Below are 22,944 nucleotides of genomic sequence, written 5' to 3'. Positions count from 1 at the left end.
ACTTAAAACAATATTCATTCTTTTTAAAATTGACACAAAGATTTTCAAACATACATTTTTCCTCAAGGAAAGAATAGATAGATAGATAGATAGATAGATAGATAGATAGATAGATAGATAGATAGATAGATAGATAGATAGATAGATAGATAGATAGATAGATAGATAGATAGATAGATAGAAAGTGTATCATTAACTTATAGACTATAAGTTTATATATATATATATACATATATATAATGTATCATTAACTTATAAAGTATAAGTTAAAGGTAGATACTCGGTGTACACAGTGCTGGGATTTTTTTCATTTGTCATTTTATGAAATATGTGCATCCAGATGCATTCTTGGTTCAGGTCAAAGCGTCTCACCAAATATAAACTGAAACTGATTGAAAGCTTATACGAAGCACATTAATCCCACTTCAAATATGAGTGATCCCATGTCATTTTTAAATGACAGATTAGCAGTGGTAATGATGGATTTATTTCTCATCCACTTTGCTCTTTTAACATATTTATATGTAAAGAACACCATGAAAGCTACTGAGAATAACAATAGCTATTTGTCCTTTATAAATAAATGCTTTGGTCTAGATGTGGTGATCGTCACCTGATATTAGGTTTTTAGTGAAAAATATAATATTGTTTAAAATCCGCCAATGAAATTGACAGCATGAAAAGTCTCTTTAACACTTTATGAGTCAAAATGGACAAAAATTTAGACCATTTTATCCAGGTATGAGAAGAAAGACTTCTTGCTTGGGTATGTGTCAAGTAAATGTTTTGCCTTCCCTCACATTTCACACACTTGAAAATCAGCCTCAGTGAAAATACAGAGGCAAATGAATCATGCAGCATGAAACATACCCACATGTCAACAATCTCAGGCCTAATCTGTCGCGCTGGGGTGGATTAGATCAGACCCTCTAATCCTCAGCATGGGACCCTCAGATGAACAGATGGCAGATAAGAAAAAAATCACCACACTAATTCTCATCAACCAGTTGAGGAAAAGGTACCACAAAGTGGTCCTATAGGATCGTCAGCATGACTGAATTTCCAGCACAAAATTTGAATAATTCTGCTGCATTTATGCTAAAGGATACAGTTAATATTTCAGACATCCTGTTAAAAAGTTGTTTTAAATAATATTGGATAACAGTGTTTCCCTATACAAGTTTAAGAGTCTGACAGCTCATTTATTCATTAATGTGTCTTGTTATTTTTTCATTTTTGTTTTTCTTCTTGTTGCTTCTTGCTGAAAATAAATCTATAGGTGAAGTCAATACCAGGCTGGGTATTTTATTTATTTACTTGGATTCAAAAACTTAATAAAAAGATACACAGACAAATAATTCTGCAAATCCTCTGACGTATACTTATTCATACAACACAACTTAAACAGCAATAATAGTAAACTTATAAAAAAACAATACTGTAGAACAGATTTCACAATAGAAACATTCCAGCATTCGCATGAGAACTTTTATAACAGAATAGAAACCACAGTATATGTAGGTTAAAATATGTTTGGCATTAATTTTGACAGAAACAAAAATAAATGTACATGTATACAATTTTCATGTTGTCACAGTTTTTTTGGTTAAACCACTGGTAATCTCACATGTTAAAATAAGACTGCCACAAGCACTCTGGTGGGTTTTGCTTTCAGAAGGCATGCAATACGAACACATGCATCAGCTGCTCAGGCCAACTGGTATATTTATCATGCATGGACAGGAGAAGTTATTTGCACAAGGATGCTGGTATTTACAATAGCTAAGACCTTCTCAGCTCAATATGCACACCCAGGCTTTCAATTTAAAGTTGGTGGGCAATTTTTTTAGCATACAGAACTGTCTCATGGCAACATACTGCATTGTTGTGGCAATTTCTTGTGTTAGCCAGACATTCGGACCGACTTGAATGCATGGCTAATGGCTTATGTAATTCTTTGGGACAGATTATTCACACAGTGATTCGTTGACTGGAATGAGATGCATGACCCAGGTCAAGCAGGGCTAAGTTAAGGCATCCCTGCATGTTTCCGTCATGTGGAGCAAGTTCAAAGGTCGGGGGTGAACATGAAGTCCAAAGCTTGTCTTTCTGCGGCAGCCACATTTGGATGCCAGAGGTCCACAATCAAAATGACTCTGGGTCCAGATTCTGGAGGTCCTTTGAAAGCAGATACAAATACAATTTTAGCTGAAGAAATAAATAAATAAGTGAAATTGTTTTTATGCATTTATATGGAATAACACATGAAGTGGGTTTTTAAAAAACTCAAAAACTGAAATTCCTACACTACCGTTCAAAAGTTCGGGGTCACTTCCCTATTTAATCCCATGGCAAAGTGACCCCAAACTTTTGAACGGTAGTGTAAGTAAGATTTTTTTGAGCAGAGTGAATTCTTTAAACCACAAATTACAATAAAAATCCTTTTTTCAAAGCTATAGGTGTCTCACTAACCTTTGTGTGAAACAGTGTGCAGGAAGGAGTCATCTACCAGGAGGCAGTGTCCCTCTGACCAGCACTGAGGTTCCCCTCCCACCACCAGCTCACACGAGGGAGGAGTCTGCAGACCTATTAAAGTAATGGTAACTTCCGTTGACCTCTGCTGAAATATGTCTAAATATTTTCCTTTCACAAAGAACTGCATAAGCTTCAACTCCATCTGAATTTGAAGCTGAGAGGATTACAGCCAGATGGGTCACAATACAAAATTAACAACAGAGAAATTAACCTCAACCTTTTGCTCCTGCATTTCTGACAAATTATGTAACTTTGAGAACAGAAGTCCATTTAGAGATTCAGTGGTTATTACATGTACTAAAGTCCTGCTGGGTTTTATAAAAGTCACACTTGATTTAGAGGATATAATAAATATTTATGAAGGTTTGGATAGAAACAGCACTTAAGAGCGTTGATTTAAGTAGAGTTCTATGTTTATTTTGAAGGTTTTTGATTGCTATGATGATAGTTCCTTATCCACTTTTAAAAGCAAGCTAAAGACTCAGTTGTTTAAGAACCATTTCCACACTTAGCTTAACTCTTCTACTCAACAGAATGAGTTAGAAAGATTTATCCAGCTCTTTGGCTCAACCAAATACTGAATAAGCTGTATGCACTTTTGCCTAATATGATATTGTTTGATGAAATCGTGATCTTATAATTGTATTTAAACAAAATGACCAAAAAATATATATATCATATGCACTGCCTCTAGCACTACATTCCAGCACGTGGGTCCAACTGGACTCACAGCAGTCTGACCACTTAATTATGATGTCCCATCTTGTTTGAATTCTTGCTTGTGTTGTTCTTACTCTAAAATGTAAGTCGCTTTGGATAAAAGCGTCTGCTAAATGGCTGTAGAATAGAAAAGAATAGAATATGAGATGAGATGGCGAAAGGAGGGATTCTACAGCTCAAAATAAAAGAGTTATTTATCTACCAGAAATAATAAACAGCTTGGCAAGTCCAAGTGATGTTGAAGTAATTGTCAGTGCAACCTGAGATGCATTGTGAACAGGTCTGCATAACACATTTGGAACATTCTTATCTGAGTGATGCGAGTCCTATGAATATTTTTTATTGTATAAGTTGTAAATTTGTGTTGCTCTAAACAGAAAAATTATTTTGCAAATATCTGTCCAGAAGTAGAAGAATTTATGGTATTGTGATGTCCGAGTTTTAGTTATTATTTTTCTAAAATTAGTTATTTTTGGTATGTTTTCAATAAGAAGGAGGAAAGCCAAAGTGAATTGTTTCTGCCTATTTTTTAATGTTATTATGTATTTTAGTTGTTGGTTAAGGAACTGTCCTCTATCCAACCAAAACTTCTGGACTACTGTGTTCATTACATGAACTGGTTATTTTCAAACAGGTGATGGAGGTGAGGGATTCCTTTGTGTTGTCATGATGGAAAGTAAACGGGTTTGTTGTGTAGCTGAAAATTCAGCTTTTGAGTTATGCCAGATTGGTGTATATCTACATGGTGCTAGTGGTGACTGTGTGGTTGTATTTGCTTTTCACCAATGCTGTCAGAGTTGAGGGGATTGTTATGTTTTTACAGCAGTTTTCTATCAGCTTTCTTGATTGAGGTTGGAAGGAAGGTTAAATCTATGACTGACCCATGAATGGTTATTGATATCTATATGAATCCAGTTCTCATTTCTTTAGTTATCACCAAGAAAACAATTCTTCAAACACAGAAATAAAAAACATTTAATACACGTCAGTCACTTGACTGGTCTTCTTATAAAATATATAACAGCTTTTAATGATATTTACTATCCATTTCCAACTAATTTCAACTTAAATTAAACATCTGACAGTATTGCCATGCATCTTCCACAACTTCCACAGTTTTCCACAAATTATTATTTTTATGATTCTTCTTATTTTCGTTATTATTATTATTATTATTATTATTACTATTACAGGTGAGAGGAAGGTTACACCCTGGACAGGTCACCAGTCCATCGTATTATTATTATTATTATTATTATTATTATTATTATTATTATTATTATTATTACACCTGTGTGTGTTAATGGGGTAATATTGCATCCACCTAATGAACTGGCTCTCTCCTCATGGTTTGAGAGTGGTGGGAGTGGTTCTGTTTGGGAGTGTGGGTTCTGGGTTGGAGCTCTCCCAGCTGGGTCTGGGGATGACCCGGGGCCCTGTGGCATTTTCTTTCAATAACAGAATAGTGAAAAAGCATTAAAAAGTAGGGGGTGGTCATCCTTGCCCTGGATACTGTGGATGCCATCCATCCTGCCCCCTTTCACCATCCACCCAATTAAAGATTATTTTTAATGTTATTGTGATGATATTGGAAATAATAATTCTTATTAATTTATTTCCAGTGTATTTATTTACTTTTAATTATTATTACTTTTATTTACCCCCCCCCCCCCCCCCCACACACACACACACACACAGCCATTTTTTTTATTGTTATTACTTTAAAAGTATTTGTTTTATTTTTATGCCCCTTTCCATCTCTTTTCCTTATTGATATCCAATATATTTATTATTATTTATTATTTATTGCCATTATTATTATTCTTATGACAACTAAGAATATGTTTGTTTGTTTGTTTGTTTGTTTGTTTTTTGTTTGTTTTGTTTTTTGTTTGTTTGGTTGGGTTTTTTTTGGGGGGGGGGGGGGTTGGTTTGTTTGTTGTTGTTTTTTGTTTTGTTTTGCTTTTATTTTTTTATTTTTTTTGTTTGTTTTTTTGGATATTGTATATTTCCATCTGGACTCTGAGTAGAGACATATTCATCTTGTTGCAGGATATACACAACACACTTTTTTGTATTCACCTTGTTTGTCCATGAAATACTTGTCTCTCACTTTTTGTACAATGTTTGCATGAACTAAAAAATATATATATATATTTAAGTATCTACAATACAAGCAGGGAAATCACAACACAGGTAAGTATTTCACATACCAAGATGACAACGTAGGCGTGTGTTTGTAGGTCCATATGAGCTCCCCAATGTAGCGCCAGGCCCAAGTAGCCAAAATCCTGCTGAACCCAGTGAGTTGCTGTTTATAAATGTCCTCAGGGAAAGAAGTGTGCGGTAGGTACAAGGACAGGAGCGACAGTTTCCTGCCACACAGACACCTGCACTGTACAAGGGAAACACTCCCTGGCCCTGAAAGAAGCAAAGACCATGACTTACATGATTCATACTTCTGATATTCCAGATATTCCACTTTTTTCACCTATCAAAGATTCTAATCTGTCTTGAATTAGAAAAATTTATTTCAGTTATATTAAAAAAATATTTTCTTTGTGTTGCTCAAGTGGGCTTAATTCAATCATCCAAGAACACCAATAAATCCATTGAGTGACATTAATTGTCTTTTACTATCCTACTCTAAGTTAAGTCCTACTTCACTGTTTATTGGAACCTGTTATCATCTCTAAAGCAGAGACTAAGCCTAATCATTTTGGAATCATAAGTGCAGACTGCTAATGTATATTTCGTTTTGAGAAATCCAAACGTACATACAAACAACTGGTGTGACTTCATTTTCTCATTGTGACCCTGAAGGTCTTGTTTAGTACCTTTGGTCCAAGAGAAGTCCAGCCTAATTTTGAATTGATGCCCCGCTGGTATACAGCCTGCAATTCAGCCAATATTACTAAATAGTTAGCTTCCAAGACCTCAATATCATGTCGATGAGCATCACGTGGGAAAAAAGGAACACTTGGGACATCTGGTAAGAAGAAGAGATGAGGCTTCTGTATTGCAGAGAGATCATTCAGTCTGACCTAAAGTGGGAGCAATGACAAATTAGTGGTTATTTAATGACAATATTTTCTTCACTTTTATCCATCTTTTAACAAATATACTGGCTGTTTTCAAACTGGATTATGAATGCCATAAAGGCAGTAGTTATACTCATATGAAATTCAGTGTAAAACCTTTTTGAAAAACTTGTACACACACGATTAACTGCCAATAGTAAACCTCAGCTGATGCTCAGTTAGAATACACTTACCTGCTCACGGAGGCCTTTATGAATCCGACCCATGCCCACCCAACTGTAACGTTTCGCATACGCTTGCAGTGCTGTGTACAGCTTTTTGGCTTCTGCGGATGCCTCGGCAGGGAACAAGGCATGACTCAGCACTGGGGTGAGGTAGCCCTGTCCCTGTTCCTCGTCCTCCACTGTTTCCATGGAAATAAAAGGGCTAATTTGATCACTCCCGGACATCTTGGATCGTGCACTGCACTTCATTCCAATGCAGCTACCCCTTCGCGAAATCATGGACCGCCTCAAGCTTGATTTGAGTTTTCCAGCATGCGACTGGCCTGGGATTGGCAGATCGGAGCCAATCCGGTAACAGTGCCACAGAAACAGAAGCAGTAGAGTCCACAGAAGGCCACTCAGTGAATGAACACCCAGCTCAACATACTGAGGCAAAGGCAGTGTATTCATTGACCAATGCATCCTATAAATTTGGGGAACACTGGAAAAAAATGTGAACAGAAACAGATGGAGAGATTATGACCACAGAACCAAATAATGCATCTGATTTCACTTCATTCAAATTCATTTTATCATTATACACAACATCTTTCCGACTGCACAGGGACATATAACAGCTAAAAGCTATTGATGGACTGTCCTTATTCTAAACAGGAAAGTCATTACTTTATTTCCTTTTCTGTAATCTTTCTCAGAGTCAGTGTGATCCAAGGACTTTCCCATCATGCACTTGGGAGGAAATTAATAGCACATTCAGTAAAGGATGCTTATCCAGCACAGAGCCACTGACCCTTTAACTGAGTTGCCTTTCTGTGTCATGGTGTCATATATATGCTGATCCCTTGTTCTTTAAGCAAAACTAGTAATGGATGTATATAAAATTTCACAACAGCTGATAAGCTGACAGTTACAGGTAGTTTTTATATCTGCTGTCTAACTTTTCATTTCTGTCTCTGTCTTTTAAAGCACTGAATTCAGTTTGTTTTCTGCAAGGTTTATACTGACAGTTTTTTACATCCACAAAGCCACTGTAGTGTTTCTTATCACTTTACACTGAAATATAGGTGCTAAAATGACTTTTGAACCTACCTACATATAGTGTTATAATTACTTTATTTTATAGTTGATATTATTTTGTTTTCTATTGTTACACAAAAACAGAAGCCATGAGTGCACGAGCATTCATGTGCGTGCCTGTTCATGTGCATGCATGCTTGCCTGTTTTTGGATGGGGGGGTGCTACTCCCTAATAGGCTTATTTCAGCAGATGTGTTTGTGGTTGCCTTAACATGGATGACGCTGTCCACTGAAAACACCATTGGACAAGCCTTTTGAGTGATTGACGAATTGTGGACGGTCTTCTTGCAGCAGCTTCAGCATTCATTTTGTTTTTGCTCTGCACCAGGCAGCTCAGCTGGCTCATGTTTACTGCCCATGTTAGCTCAAACATCCACCATTCCAGGGAACCCTGACATAGAATGTTTGCCATGCATATTATGGCACATGCAGGCCTTTGAATAAACAAATACATTTACCCACTGCATGCCGCACCTCGCGTCTATTGTCAGAATACCTTGATACACTGTGACGCGCTGAGTCGGACGCACTTCAGCACCGTGGTGGTGGAAAGCTCCTCCAGCGCTTACAGACGAGATGTGGAGATCTGCCGCTGCAGTTACAGCGTCCGACCGCTAGGGCGCACCTGCCGCCTCAACACAAATGCCCTCACATCATAGCCGAATGCGTCAACCACACGGTAACCACAGCTAGGGGCACCTCACCAGCACAAACCCCGCCGTGTTTTCGGCCCAAAGTAACAGGATACCCGCCAAGATAAAGACAGTGCACGCAGTCTGGAGAGCAGGTAAGCAGCTGGTAGTTTTCATTGTTGCTGAGACGATTGTCGGTCTAACAGCGGTGATGATGGATGTCAAGAATCGTCCTCCGCACAAAGAGGGCCGGGGGAGGTGCGAGTGATGCTGCCTTGTATAGCCCCATCATTTTGTCACACACCAGGTTGTCATTTTCACCGAGGAAACGCCTCGAATAAGAGCAGAGGTGCTTTTAGACACGTTACCATAAACAGACTGGAAAAAGAATGAGGTTTGGAGTCCTACCTGCGGAGACCGTTTAGGCTCCTGTGCTGAATTTTGGAATAGCGCATTTTCTGCACGTTGTTGCAGATTTTGGTGGGAAAATGCAGCGGAGGAAATCTGAATGTTTCACCTTAAAGTCTCCCGTCTCTGATGTTTAGGGACCACCCGATCTTTTTTATTATACCAAACCCACATTTAATCATATGTGCTTTTAAATTAAATCAAACAAACCTATATTATCTAAATTGACAGAGCGGATCTGTTTACAGTATCACGTCGAGATGATCTGATTGGAGTCATTGTGGGCCGTGTGATGTAAATATAGTCAGCCTTAACCGCGGCAGCATTTGCCGTGACTAATCTATCCATTACCATTCCTGCATTCCCGTGCATTTTGCATTCATTAAAAGCTATTGATTAGCGTTGTTGTAGAATAAAATTTGTTGTGATTGTGTGTTTACACGACCACATAACATTTGCTAACTGCTCTGCTCACTTTAACCTTCTCAGGTCCTTCAGTTTAATCCAAAACCATGGGGTTTGCACACCTTGCTGTGATGCTGTCTGTCAGCATGATCCACGTAGTTTCAGGTAATTTTCTTTCACCTTGTGCATTTGTGTGTGTTTTCTGCATGCACAGTTATTGTGCTACCACAACAACAAATGTGGTATTATTCAAGCAGTACAATATTACTACAATACTGCAATAACACATTTTGAAGTGTAGCTTCTGTGCTTTTTGCTTGCTGCGCTGTCCTTGACCAGCCTGTTTTCAGCTTCCTGCACATAAAAGAAACCTTAATTAGTCATGACTATTTCAGGTATGAGCTTTATGACTCCTGAGCCTGATACACCACCGACACCATCCCCAGACTCATATCCCCTGGGTGACTTAATCCATGCTGCCCTGCAGAGTAAGGAATACTTAGGACAGGCTTCTGCAGATACAGGTACACTAACTCGGCCCTTTAAGGAAGGCAGTTACATTAAAATGTGGATTATTGCTTGTTGGAAATTCCACTGACTGGAAGTCTCTGGATTTTGCAGGTACCACCACCAATCCGACACAGGCTGTGCCTGGACTTGGGCAGACCGAGTCAACAGCGACAGCCATATCACCAGGGCTTCTCACCACAGCTTTAACGTCCTCTTTGGCTGCTGGTCAAGCGGGCTTGAGGAATCCCATGTCCTCACTGCCCATGGAAGAGGAGACAACCACCACTCTGATTACCACAACCACCATAACCACAATGCACATGCCAGGTAATATATTCCACCACCTGGTTCCAGTGAGTCTGTTATTTATGGATATGGTTCTGATTAAATAGAAGCACAGATTTTAAAGACGCCTACAGCAGCTAAAGAATCCCACTGAATCGCATTTCTTCCGATCACAACTTCAGCAAGTTTCTCTTCTTAAATTTTCTTTGAAGAGGGGATTACAAGAGGATCTTAACAAGCAAGGTAACATCAATGTGTCATAAAATATTCAAGGTTAAACTTGAAAATGTGACTGTAAAATTACTCATTAAGGATTTTTATACAGTAAGGCCTAATAAATCTTTAGTTAGTATTTATAATTAAGTAAATTGATTGACATTGATGTTATGTACATACAGGCATGTTTCTTTTCTGTATTTTATGGTTCATGTCTTAAATCTTTGCAGGAAGAAAATGAGGTGGACTCCAGCTTTCCTGCTTGATGTCATCAGTGAAACCACCTGTTGCCTTCTCTCTGCTTTGGGTAACGTTCCTCAGTTACCCAAAGCAAGAAAACCAACTGGTTAACTTAGCTTGAATTGTGTGCTGATTGCAGCTAGATTTATCAGTTATAAATCTTAAATGGACACCTGTGTCATTGACTCAGATGATGATAAGGGTCGCACTGTGTAGCTTGCATTGCTCATTCTGTGAACTATCATGAGGATTTAATCCAATTTTAATTTTTTTATTCTATTACATTGAATAAAGACCATATTAGTTCCAGGCAATAGACCATTGTTGTGATGTTTTGAACAACTGAGTTGTAAAATATATACAAAGGGAAAGGAGCAATTTAGTTAATGTAGCATATCCGTTGCAATGACACTCTTACCATTAGTGTTCTTTCTGTTCACATTGTTCCATTAAAAAAAAGCCTTTAAGAGTCTTGAAAATAATATCAAAATATATGGTATGACTTTTAGCTATCATGCAACAAATAGAAAAAGTTTATTACAAAGATTAAGAGATCAAATGAAACAATTTCATCCTGTTAATACTTGTAACACCATCATTGCCTGCTTCTGAAAAATCAGTCGGCCAATGTGGTGCATCATGTCCAGCATACTAATATGAGATGATGGAAAGTATCCTTTACAAATGATTTTTAGAAATACACTTAAGTGAGACAACATAACAGCATTACCATCGGCTCAGGTGCCTGTGCAGCTCTCAGTGACTGAGGATTTGAGCTTTACAGCGTCAGCTACAAATGAGAATCAAGTAAATGTGATTTGTGCTGGACAGGAGGGGTGTCAGCTGATTTACTTACACCAGTTGCAGGAAGAGAAATGTCATGCAAGACAAATGATCTGTGAGGCATGTGTGTGTGTGTGTGTGCGTGTGTGTGATAGAGAGGGAGAAAGAGAGAAGGAGAGGTATCTGGTTTGTCTGGAGTGTAACTGTGTTTTTACTGGTTATTGCTGCAGGAAATATCTCAAACAGGTTCAGGAATTTTGGCGACACGGTTTTACCTTAAAAGTTAGACCCTATATGAACTATTTTATTTTTAATTATCTTGCTTGCCTTCTTGCCAAGACACAATTATGACTTTAAGCTATGGTAACATAACTGCAACAAGCAGTTTATTAATATTTTGGCATCTAGAATAAAACTGGAAACAGGGAGAAACTGCTGAAGTGGCGCTGACTGATGCTAATTAATCCACAAGGATTTTTCTTGATTTTTTTTAACAGGAGTAAAAACTTCATATTACCATTTTTGTTAGTTTAATGTTATCTTATAGGTTTTAATCTTACTTAGAGTAATATCAGCACTTCTTGTTTCAATATTTCAGCTCTGAGTAGTGAATAAAAACATGTTCCCAACATTTCCTTTCTGTGCTTTATGAGTCAATACAGCCTGTTTACTGATATCATAACATTATGATTATATATTATATAATTTTGTAAAATACTTATACCGTAAGGTATGAGGAACTTTTGTTTGGGGGGTTTCTGCAAATAAGAGAACTCATTTTAACTAAAATTCTATATTTTATTTTTCAACAATGGCAAAACTTATTCTCAACCACCCAGTAACTTTAAAAAAAATCTGCAGACTTCTGCCTGCATTAAAATTATTTGTTGAGCCTTATCACTGTAGATTATGATGAGAATCTAAAGAAGAGATTCTTTGACACAGTTTGATAAAAGATGTTGGGACACATCTTAATTCCTCTCATACAGTACCAGCCAAAAGTTTGGACACACCTACCCATTAAATTTAAATGAGTATGTGTTTTAATACTTTTGAGTTTTACCGTATGTTTGCTGTCTAATTCTTATCCATAAAGCAGGTTACTGGAATGCAGTATTATTGTGACCCGTCTGGTTCTTTCTGTGCTATTTAGTCTTGGAATTTTTTAAGAGAAATTAATTATGTTAATTCTTTATATTTTATTTCATTCTGTACTCTTCCTAACCCTCTTGTATTTTCCTGTGTAACAAGAATGAACCATGTGTCCACTTCAACATGCATATATGCAAGTTCCCTGCGGGCTACATACTGTACATGGTAGCAGTGTGCCCAACAACCCTAGTTGTGGAAATATTAGTTAACAAAAAGAAGAAAAAGAAAAAAAAACAGATTATCTCTTTTAATTATAGTTCTGCCAAGATGCCCTCAAGCAAAGAACTTTCCTTTGCTTTAAAAACAATCATGTACACATGCACACATTTTTATTTCTGCTATCATTTTCCTGTTTTAACAGTACAATGCAATGCCACTCTGTCAGCAATGGAGGATGTTGTTGAGTCACCAGATCCAGCATCATCATCTTCGTTTTCCCCTCTGGAGTGCACCTACAGCATTACTGTGTATCCAGGTTATGGTGTGGAAATTCAGGTAATATGAATTATGAATAAGTAAACATAAATATTTTCAGATATAAGTTTTTTTCACTGTAGAATACTTCGATGTTGTTTGATTTTGTTTGTGATAGAAGATGGTGAGATATAATGTGTATTTATGATTAAATCAAGACCTTTTCATCCACACTTTCTGTTTATGTTCAGCTTAAGTGTGCTGTGTCTGCAAAGGACTGTAACACAACACAGTGATTCAGCTCAGGCTATAAATCAGTGTCAGATGGATGTTTTTTCATGAGTCACTGAATTACCAGGCGAGTTTATTTATTATAGATAGACCATGTTCATTCTCTTTTTTTTAACCTCAAGGTGAGGAAGACTAATCTCTCAAAGGAAGAGTCTCTGATGGTAATGGGTCATGGAGGTTCAACACCAGAGCTGTTAGCCAATGAGACCCTGATGAAAGAGGGTCAGGTGATCCGCAGCACCACCAATCAGGTCTACATTTATTATCGCAGTCTCCGACAGTCCAATCATGGCACGTTCAGCCTCCACTATCAAGGTGGGTTAACTCTACCTGTGTGACACCTTAGATAGCGTTTTTACTCACACCTTTGGCCCAAATCTTTACAGTTGGTCAAAAACAAAGCTTTAACTTGTTGATTAAATTCAGTGAGGAGAAATGCATCCGTTTAAAAAGTATTTAATTTGATCTTTTATCTAAACTTCCTATCTCCCTCTACCCTCATCCCCAGCCTTTCTGCTGTCCTGCCCATTCCCCAAGTCGCCTGAAGGTGGCGGAGTGACAGTGACGGACATTCATCCTGGAGGGCAAGCACACTTCCACTGTGATCCTGGTTTCCAGATTCGAGGTCATGAGGTGGCAACATGTGTCAACACAACTCAGCCACGCTGGAGCACTCCTGTGCCTCAGTGTGTTGGTTCGTAGATTATTTAGATTTGTATTAAATGCATCAATACCATTTAGTCTGTAATAATAGCAGTGTTAAAGTGGCAGACCATGGAAAATAATGGGCTGGATTTTTTTAATACTCTTTTTTGTTTGTTTCAGTTGTGTCTTGTGGAGGGTGGATCCGTAATGCCACTGTGGGAAGGATCCTGTCACCACCCCCTCCATCTGTCAGCAACCACAGTAATGGAAATAATCTGAGCTGCCACTGGTTAATAGAAGCCAAAGAGGGACACAGACTCCACTTACACTTTGAGAGGATTGCACTGGATGAAGATGATGATAAGTAAGTTTGTGTTTTATGTTTGCATGTCACAGGATAATCTGCATACCTGAACCTTTTATTTAGTATGTTTTCACATGTAAAACGATTTATCTGCAGACAGTTCAGGTCCTCCTCATTGCGGTCCCTAATGCTCCACTATTGTACAAAAAGGGGGAAAAACACACTGACTTCAGAGGTCTGGCATGACTTCTGCAGTCATAGTGGCTGTTAAACTTTCTCTTGAGCCACTTTTCCACTGGTCAATAAATCACAAATAACCAGCTTTTCATTTTTTCTTTAATTACTCTTCAGTAGTAGAAGCAGCTATTCATCAGCTCCAGAACATATGACATTGATGGGAGCACAGCACCCGGGCATATATGTTCATTTTAAAAGAGGATACTGTGCTTTGTCCTTCTGTTTGAGTTTAACTTCTGTGGTACACTTGAAAATAGGCGGGTGTTCAGCTACGTCCAGTTTGCAAATTTACCACTGTACGTAAATTTTTAAGACCTTTAAGGACAGCATACATTTCCGGAGTGGAGTTTTTTTTTTTCCATTTTGTAGCAGCATTTGAATGATATTTAGTTTTGTAATATGTCCAAAAACATTTGCTTCTTTTGCAGATATTCAGGCATTGTAGAATTAGAGTGGAATCTTACCTCCTACCATCACTTATTGTTCAGATTGTCAAACTACTTTATTACAAAATTCCCTTTGGATGAAACTAGCAGATTCACAAAAAAAGTTTTACAATAAAGACTTTTATTGTTTACAAATGATTATTTTCTCCCTTTATTCCACTTGGTGTTTTTCCTCTGAAAACCCTGGCTACAATATTACTGTTAATATTAAAACTTCTCTCCAATAGGCTCATTAGACTATCAACCTTTTTCTCTTGATTAGACATTGGTGCCAGATAATAGCAGCTTAATACTTAAACATAACTAAAAGGTTTTATTCCACACCTCAGGCCCACATGTTTTCCCAGATGAATTGATAATAACTGCTTCCCATCTGCTTTCCACAACCATTCCCTATTCAGACTTTTTTTTTCTTTTCAAGGTTACCATGACGTATCTTTATGGTTTTGCCTTTTCAGGTTAATTGTGCGAAGTGGAAACAGTTCCCTGTCCTCGCCGCTCTTTGACTCAGATTTAGACGATGTCCCAGAACGTGGGCTGCTGAGTGAGAGCTCCACATTGTACCTGGAGCTCACAGCTGATTCTTCCTCCATTCCTCTGCTGCTGGCGTTGCGATATGAGGGTAAGCTGGAGTCTTCAGACACTTGTCTGCATCCTTTTTCTCACTTGAGGTCTTTTTCACATTCAGCAAAATAAAACGGCAGCAGCAGAGCTGCTCATCCATCTAACCTCATTATTGTGTACAAGACAGTACCTGGGTCAGCTTTCTGCCTGAGAAAAAAACTAGTTATGATTCATTACAGAAATTAGACTGTGCTGCTCTCAGCTAAGGGTTTTAGTGTTTCACATTGAAGTTTTTATATCCAAGAGGGAGATTCTGGGTCATTGTAAATGAAAAGTCTACTTCTTTCTCATTGTAATAAATTCTAAATAAACATAGTTTATCAAACAGAATATCTACAAAGGATAAGAGTTTATGAGGTCACTTAATTCTTTCACTTCTTTCTGTGCGTTTAAAGCTTTTGATGATGAGCATTGCTGGGAACCCTACATGCCTCATGGGAATTTCAGCAGCAGCGACATCACATATCAGCTGGGCACCACTGTTACCTTCACCTGTTCTCCAGGCTTTGTCATGGAGCAGGGCTCAGCAACTATCGAGTGCGTCGATCCCAGTAACCCCCACTGGAACGACAGTGAGCCGGTGTGCAAAGGTGAGCTTTCAGATGGATCTTTGGTTGCATTTCAAATACAGTAAAAAAAAAATCTTTAATATGAATCTGTGTTTATGAAATATGAATGTTTCTTCATTTTTCTTTTTCAGATCAATAAATTTTCTTAGTTTTTGTATTTTTTTTTCTGGGTTTCGTTTCTTGGTTTAAGTCCAGCTAAATCTGTAACTACTTCATATTTATATAGCACATGGTTCTTACAAGTGTGTTGCATAAAAGGAAAGTGTTTCTGTTAATGAATATTCAAAATAAATTTAGCTGAGATGCGAATGTGAAGCTTCAAGATGCTGTAGCCACATTGGCTGTGTCATCTGCTGATCTGCTGGCATGCTGTGAGAACTGAGAGCAGTAAGAGACTGTGACTGATAATAAAACTGGCTTTGCACAGGGTCAGGATATGCATGCAAACACAGGTGGTACAGTTTCCACCAAGCATTAACGTGACAGATTGGCACTGAAAGCCATATGCTGTGTTGTATTTTTGCTTGCAGAAATGGAGAAGCGGCTCTTATCTGTAGTGATTTAGGGAGGCTGGGATGTGTGTGGATTCAGTGCTTGAGCATCCGTGTATGCAGGCAGGCTTTCTGCCTCAAAGTGGAAAAATCTGTACTGCTCTCAAAATGATAGATCTACTGGTGCTTGTGAGAACTTGCATCTGTGACTGGTAATATTTTATTGATCTCTCCTAAATATAGTTGCTCTCACAGCCCAGCTGTTTCTAAGCTACTTGTTGGGCTTATATCCCTGTTGTCAATGAAATATGTTTGACAAACTTTGATTTAAATGTAATATATTCAGTCATCAGGTCAGTAATTGTCCGAAAATAGATCACCAAATTGAATTTTCAGCTATTAATTTCTAGGTTTGATTTAGAGAAGAGCTGGTGATTTCCAAATTTTCTATTTTATGAAATAATTGTGAATTAGTATGATTTCAGTTACTCTTGGTCAGCAATTTATTAACTGACAGATGTCAAATGAGCTAAGAGTTGCTTGCAGAAAAGTAAGCTGTTGCTTACATTTTGAGTTCGTTCTGTAATCATCTCTTATTATTTTTTTTTCCGTCCATCTGTTTTCTTTGTTTCTCTAATTATTTTGTCACCCATAATTTCCTCATCTAACGTGTCCCAGTGCGCATCCTCACATCATTTTCTCTCCTCTGCTCTGCAAGCTCTGTGTGGAGGGGAGCTGACTGAGCCCTCGGGAACTATCCTGTCGCCTGATTGGCCACAGAGCTACTCAAAGGGACTAGATTGTGTATGGCAGATCCATGGTAATGAGGAGAAGCGCAATGAACTGGATGTCCAGATGTAAGTACTTGTAATGAAGGGATGATTTATGTGCAGTTTATTTGTTTCTCTGAGAGATTATGTAAAACGTAGGTAAAATGTAATTTACCAGGTAGTGGGTTGGATTTCTATTATTATTATTATTATTATTTCTATTTTGGTCATTTTTATTAGTACATTTCATTCAAAACAGTTTCAAGATGCTACAGCCAAATAAATGCAAAAAGGTGTCTTAAATCTTTTAACTGGAGTATCAGTATGCTTTCAGCACGAAGATTAGCTTCTCATTATTCATTGTGTGCAATAATCTCATCATACTATGAAATCCATCATCCTGTATACCAAATGTTTGCAGTCAACGAGGAAAAAAATATGAAAATGTGAGGCCACACTCATCAGACTAATCTTTTTTCAACAGTGTGATGGAAAGAAACTTCTGAAGATGCATGACATGCCCTCTAAACCACAGAATTACTGCATTCGTATTGTTCTAATAAGAATTTGCATGCATAACCATAAATAATCAAGCTAAAAAAGTCAAATCGTTCTTAACTAACCTCCCAATAAGACAAGTCATTATAAAAAAAAGATGTTTTGGAAATTTATTATTATTTCAAGACTATTACCACAGAGCCGTACATATCTAGCTGCTTCTTATTTTCAGTGCACATCCTATTGTTTTATAAAATATAAGAGTGCTGAAAATGCCACATCAAGACAGGGGGTACAGAGATGATAGATAAGCTGTGCATGCATCAAGTGATATTGTTTATTGGTAACATATGGGAGCAAATCTGAACATGACAACCTAATACACACATGCATCTACAATTCTACAGTTTTTCTGATTGAATCTGCAAATCTGTCAGTGGCAGAGAAGACGAGATAGAATCTTGTAGAGTTCCATATTCTGCTGCCTCTACTGTCTTTTCTTCTCTTCTGTCTCCAGTGGACACTGACTAAAATAATGCATCAGGTGGGCAGATAGGTTGTCTTAAAAAAGCAGTCTGTCTCTAGGGTGAAAATCACTTATCTTTTTATGTTTGTTCTTCCTCCGTAGTCTAAATATCCGCCACACCGATGTGCTGACAGTTTTTGACGGCCGTGATCTCACGTCGCATGTGATCGGCCAGTACCTGGGGTCCAGAGAGCGTTTCCAGGTTGTGTCCGGGGGGTCAGAGGTCACCATTCAGTTTCAGAGCGATCCAGATGACTCCAGTTTCATCCTGAGTCAAGGATTCCTTATTCATTATCATGGCAAGTGAACTCAAATCAGCTCTTTAAAATATGGAGTTGGTGGAGACAGATCTCATCAAACAAAGAAAAGTGTTTCTACATCTGAAGTAGAGCTGTTTAATGGCTGTTACTGAGTCGCTTTCTTTCCGTTCTACAGAGGTGGAGCCTAATGACACCTGCCCCACCCTCCCTCAAATTGAGTTTGGTTGGATTAGTTCATCTCACTCCTCTCCTGTGAGAGGCAGTGTCCTGACCTATCAATGCCAACCGGGATATGACATCAGCGGATCAGACATCATCACCTGCCAGTGGGACCTGTCCTGGAGCAGCAGTCCACCTACTTGTGTTAAAGGTGAGCCACACTGTCTGACACAGTTTGAAAACTTAAAGGAAAGTCTGTATTTTTAAACTTGGGCACTGTTAATTCTTGAGACTAATAGGTTAAAACTGACCAAAAAATGTTTAGCTTCAGACAAATATTGAAGAAAAACGTTGCTACCATGAAACAGATGCAATCTTATCCAAAGTTGTCCACTTCAAAGCGGGAGAATATGTTTATTTATGTTACCCTGCCGTAATTTGTAGGTTGCACATTTTTCCTACAGTTCAAAGATGCATGTTACATTCAATGACCCTGTGGCAGGCTGGTAACCTGTCCAGGATCTACCCTGCTTCTGCCCCAATGTCACATTTTTTAGGCTCCAACCCCCCAAATTCCCAGACAGGATAAAGTGGGAACAGAGAATGATCGAATAGTTAAATATTTCCTTTTGCACTTATACAGAAAAGAGTGTTTTAATCCGTTTATAGCTTGTTTGTAGCATGTTCAAGTCATCTTGCCAGTTTTCACTCTTGCTACAGCAACTCCTGCAGGATCCTGGTTGACTCTAACAGTAATGACAGTCAAGGTCAAAGTATCATTATTAGTCACCCTTGGATGAAATTTGTCTTGGACAGAGGATTTTGCTGCACCGACAACATAAAGCTTGTCTGAGCTTGGATTATATTACACTAGTATCACAGTTTCTTATTAGGATTTTTGTGCTCAATATTGGACTAATATTAAGCTTTTTTTTAACCTCCATTTATCATTCAGATTCTTACTAAAAGGATGATAGTTCCCAGGATTAAACATACAAGTTTTCCATTAATTCCAGATGCAAAGTATAAACTGCACTGTTTACAGAATATAAAGTATTTCTTGACTAGCTCGAAGGCATTTAGTGGAGTCTGTTGCACATTAGTGAGTTACTAATCAAATGAATTAGTTAAATTTAGAAGTGTTTGAATAAGGTTGTTATTGCCTTTATTTAAAAACTACATTTAGCAAGTCTGGGCTGGTCTACTGTCTGAAAGAGGTTAAATAAAAAGTAAAAAGAATAATAATAATAATGCTATTAGCATCAACATAATAATGCAGAGAGAATCTCATATTGATGTTTTAACAGTGCACTCAATGACCATCCACGTCTGTGTTCTTCATATATCTTCCTGTGTCCTACTTTGCCCCACAGTCCAGCAGTGTCCTGATCCAGGAGAGGTTGTGAACGGAGCGCGCTCTGTACGCCCTGAAACAGGTTTTGCGGTTGGCACAGTTGTGCGTTTCTCTTGTAACCAGGGTTATCAGCTGGAGGGTCCTAGTCAAATCTCCTGCCATGGACGAGATACCGGTACTCCCAAATGGAGTGAACGTAGCCCCAAGTGTGTCTGTAAGGCCCTTTTCCTGCCATCAGCTGGCTCTACATGTTTATGACACTTGATTCTGCTCTTTCACATTTAACTGCAAGTTTGTGACAATGTTTTTGTTTGTTTTGAACAGTAAAATATGACCCATGCCCAAACCCTGGGGTCCCTGACAATGGCTACCAAACATTGTACAAGCACAGCTACCAGGCCGGAGAAAGTCTGCGCTTCTTCTGCTATGAGGGCTATGAACTTATCGGAGAGGTCATCATCAAGTGTGTTCCCGGCCATCCTTCTCAGTGGAACAGCCCACCCCCCTTTTGCAAAGGTAAAGGTCATCGTTCTTATCAGCGTATTTTTTAGATACTGCCCCCAAGCAGTGTCACAACTGTCACAGCTGCAATATATATTGTGTTTGAATAAAAATCTAACTGTAAGGCACTGAAGATTTTAATAATGTTTGTCATTTCATTTCACACAGTGGCATATGAAGAGCTTTTGGATGATCACAAATCAGAAGGTATTTTTTTTCCTTTCCTTTCCGTTTTTTTTTAAAGCTCATAAAACAATATAGATTTGTTTTTAAAAGCTATCACATGATTTAAATCAATTCAGCCTCGCTTTGGCTTTACTTGTAGTACCTTTAATGCTCTTAAAAGACACTTCCATAATTATAAAGTTGCATATCGTGTATTGTTGACAATAACTGTTCTCAACTGATGAAAGCTTTATTGTTATTTTACAGTGTCCGAGTCTTTTGAGCCATCCCACCAGATCCTGAGTGAGAATATCGCTTTGGCAATAATTCTGCCAATCATCCTGGTCATTCTTCTGATTGGAGGAATTTACATGTACTATACAAAGTAAGTGTTTAATTTGGACCATTCTTCTTCAGTATAAAGGATTAAGCACTGCTTTTTCCGTTATTTACCCTGTAAAATTCCTTTAAGTGGTTATGCTTTTATTACCACAGCATTTGCAGACTAGAATGGAAGCCTCTCTTCTGGAAGTCTCTTTCTCACACACACTCCTACAGTCCCATCACAGTCGAATCTGATTTCAACAACCCCCTTTATGAAGCAGGGGTGAGTATGAGGATATTATTTTAATTGTTTACTCTACTTTGTGTTAGTTAAAATCTTTGTTTCTTTTTTTTATTTCTTATTTGTTTTAACTGATTGCTGTCATTTCAGAGAATAAACATGTTCCTTTGTTTTATGCTGTGATCACAGGATACACGGGAGTATGAAGTGTCCATTTAAAGAAGACAATGTCTGGGTGAGAGTTGAAAACCACAGAAAGATTCAGTTCTTGAGGAAAACCAATTATTTTGTACAAAACGGCCTCACTCCCCATTTATCGTTCTTTTTTTTTTATTTTGTTTGAGTTTTACCATCTCTTTAGATCTGGTTTATAGTTGTGGAAGTGTTTTATTTGGATTTATTGCACTGATATAGTGATGTGCCAAATGTGAGTCCTACTTAATGGTCCAACTTACTGTATCATCAGGACTGGTGCCTTATGAAGGGTAAGAAATTGACATCAAAGAGAAAAAAATTAGTATGAGGGAAGAACAGGTGACATAAAATGTCTGAAGGGAAACTGATTTATTTATTTCATGTCATTACGAGGCCAAAACATTAGAAAGCATGGCAATACTTTATTTGTAACAATCAAAAGTTACAGCCATTACTATATATAGTACATGGTGAATGTTTCGCTTTAATTTCTGAAGTGGCTCTTGGTATGTTTTGCAAAGTGTCATGGTATAGAAGAAGAATGCTTTATTTCAGTCATGAGAAAACATTTTGAAACCAGCCGACATTTTCTTCTCTTTTACTTTTTCTCACAGTGTGCAACACATTTACACAAATTGAATGTAAATATCTGACTTAATATTGGCTGAGGTTGATATATATATTCCTAATTATATATAAATATATGTATATTGGCCTCAAATATATGTACACTTATACATGGTGGCGGGAGGTTGTATCTTTTCATTATATACATATAATGAAAATTCAGTGCCAAAATATGTTAAATTATTTAATGTCCCTAAATGTTTCATCTGATGTTGAACTAGTGTTTACAAAAGCAGTGTTTATTTTATTCTTTGCTGTTTCTGCAGTCATCACCATCACTAATGTCACACCACACACTGTATAAGAAAAGGTGAGGACATGAATGTCATTACGCTTCGAGCATGCATTGATTGTAAATTATATTGCTTATGCTCAATCTATCCGTTATCATTATAGTTACTGACAGTTGTCATTGTTAATAAATTTGATGTTGTATGCACTATGTTGATGAAAAATTTCAAATCTGGCTGCTTGCTGTGATGCATTATGTATTTATTTATAAATGATTGTTTGAACAGTGAATGTGGTATCATTCACTGTGCCAAATGAAGGATCTCGGAGACTATTGCTTTGTAGGCCTAATTCTTCTCTTCCCATCAGTAGCATTTATTTGCTTTACAAACCTTTTTGAAGCCAGCAAATCATTTGCTGAATTTAAAATAAAGTCTCTGTTAAATGTTGTTAAGTTTGTGGAATTGTGCTTTATTTTACAAATAATGCAAATCATGCCTATAATATCAGATACAAAATATGAATAAATAAATAAACTCAAATAAATAAATAGTTAGCTTACCCAATGGAGAGATTATCACAATAGGAAAATAATGCAAAGGACCCCTTTTTTTTGGGGGGGGGGGGGGGGGGGGGGGGGGTTCATTTTGAATGTATTCATCAAAATAAATAATGAATAAATAGTAAAAAAAAAAAAAATAGATTTTATAGCTATATTTTTTAAACTGTTGTGGTACTGATGCGTTTTTTCCCCCTGTAACAACTTGTAGTTATAATGATTTATTCATCGTGTTTATTGGACTAGAATTTGCTCCCAAACTGTTAAAATCCTTATTAAACCCAC

General features: G+C 37.6%; 2 protein-coding genes across 4 annotated transcripts; one reads left to right on the top strand and one right to left on the bottom strand.

The window, feature by feature from the left end:
- Positions 1–1,297: 1,297 nt before the first annotated feature.
- asphd1 (aspartate beta-hydroxylase domain containing 1) lies at positions 1,298–8,173 on the bottom strand. Of its 3 annotated transcripts, none has more exons than XM_041999819.1 (6): positions 8,094–8,173; positions 6,530–7,001; positions 6,093–6,299; positions 5,469–5,676; positions 2,473–2,586; positions 1,298–2,178 (listed from the first exon to the last, which is right to left on the bottom strand). In XM_041999819.1, the coding sequence occupies exons 2-6, from the start codon at positions 6,980–6,982 to the stop codon at positions 2,069–2,071; spliced, it is 1,092 nt and encodes a 363-aa protein (XP_041855753.1). In that variant the 5' UTR covers positions 6,983–7,001; positions 8,094–8,173; the 3' UTR covers positions 1,298–2,068. The 3 variants fall into 3 exon arrangements, with proteins under 3 accessions (XP_041855753.1, XP_041855770.1, XP_041855760.1); XM_041999836.1 differs by having other exon boundaries at positions 8,072–8,152; XM_041999826.1 differs by having other exon boundaries at positions 8,056–8,116.
- Positions 8,174–8,272: 99 nt separating this feature from the next.
- On the top strand, positions 8,273–22,549 carry sez6l2 (seizure related 6 homolog (mouse)-like 2). Its single transcript, XM_041999779.1, has 19 exons — positions 8,273–8,384; positions 9,127–9,207; positions 9,438–9,566; positions 9,664–9,879; positions 12,590–12,723; positions 13,056–13,248; positions 13,442–13,627; positions 13,759–13,942; positions 15,024–15,187; positions 15,585–15,779; positions 16,968–17,106; positions 18,146–18,342; positions 18,479–18,673; positions 19,836–20,030; positions 20,141–20,332; positions 20,486–20,524; positions 20,750–20,867; positions 20,978–21,089; positions 21,237–22,549. Exons 2-19 carry the CDS (start codon positions 9,150–9,152, stop codon positions 21,264–21,266), a joined length of 2,676 nt encoding a protein of 891 aa, XP_041855713.1. The 5' UTR covers positions 8,273–8,384; positions 9,127–9,149; the 3' UTR covers positions 21,267–22,549.
- Positions 22,550–22,944: the final 395 nt, after the last annotated feature.

This window comes from Melanotaenia boesemani, chromosome 2 (assembly GCF_017639745.1).
Source record: "Melanotaenia boesemani isolate fMelBoe1 chromosome 2, fMelBoe1.pri, whole genome shotgun sequence".
Taxonomy (NCBI): Eukaryota; Metazoa; Chordata; class Actinopteri; order Atheriniformes; family Melanotaeniidae; genus Melanotaenia; species Melanotaenia boesemani.
Note: the sequence above shows the minus strand (reverse complement) of the source record. Positions and strands in the feature narration are given on the sequence as shown.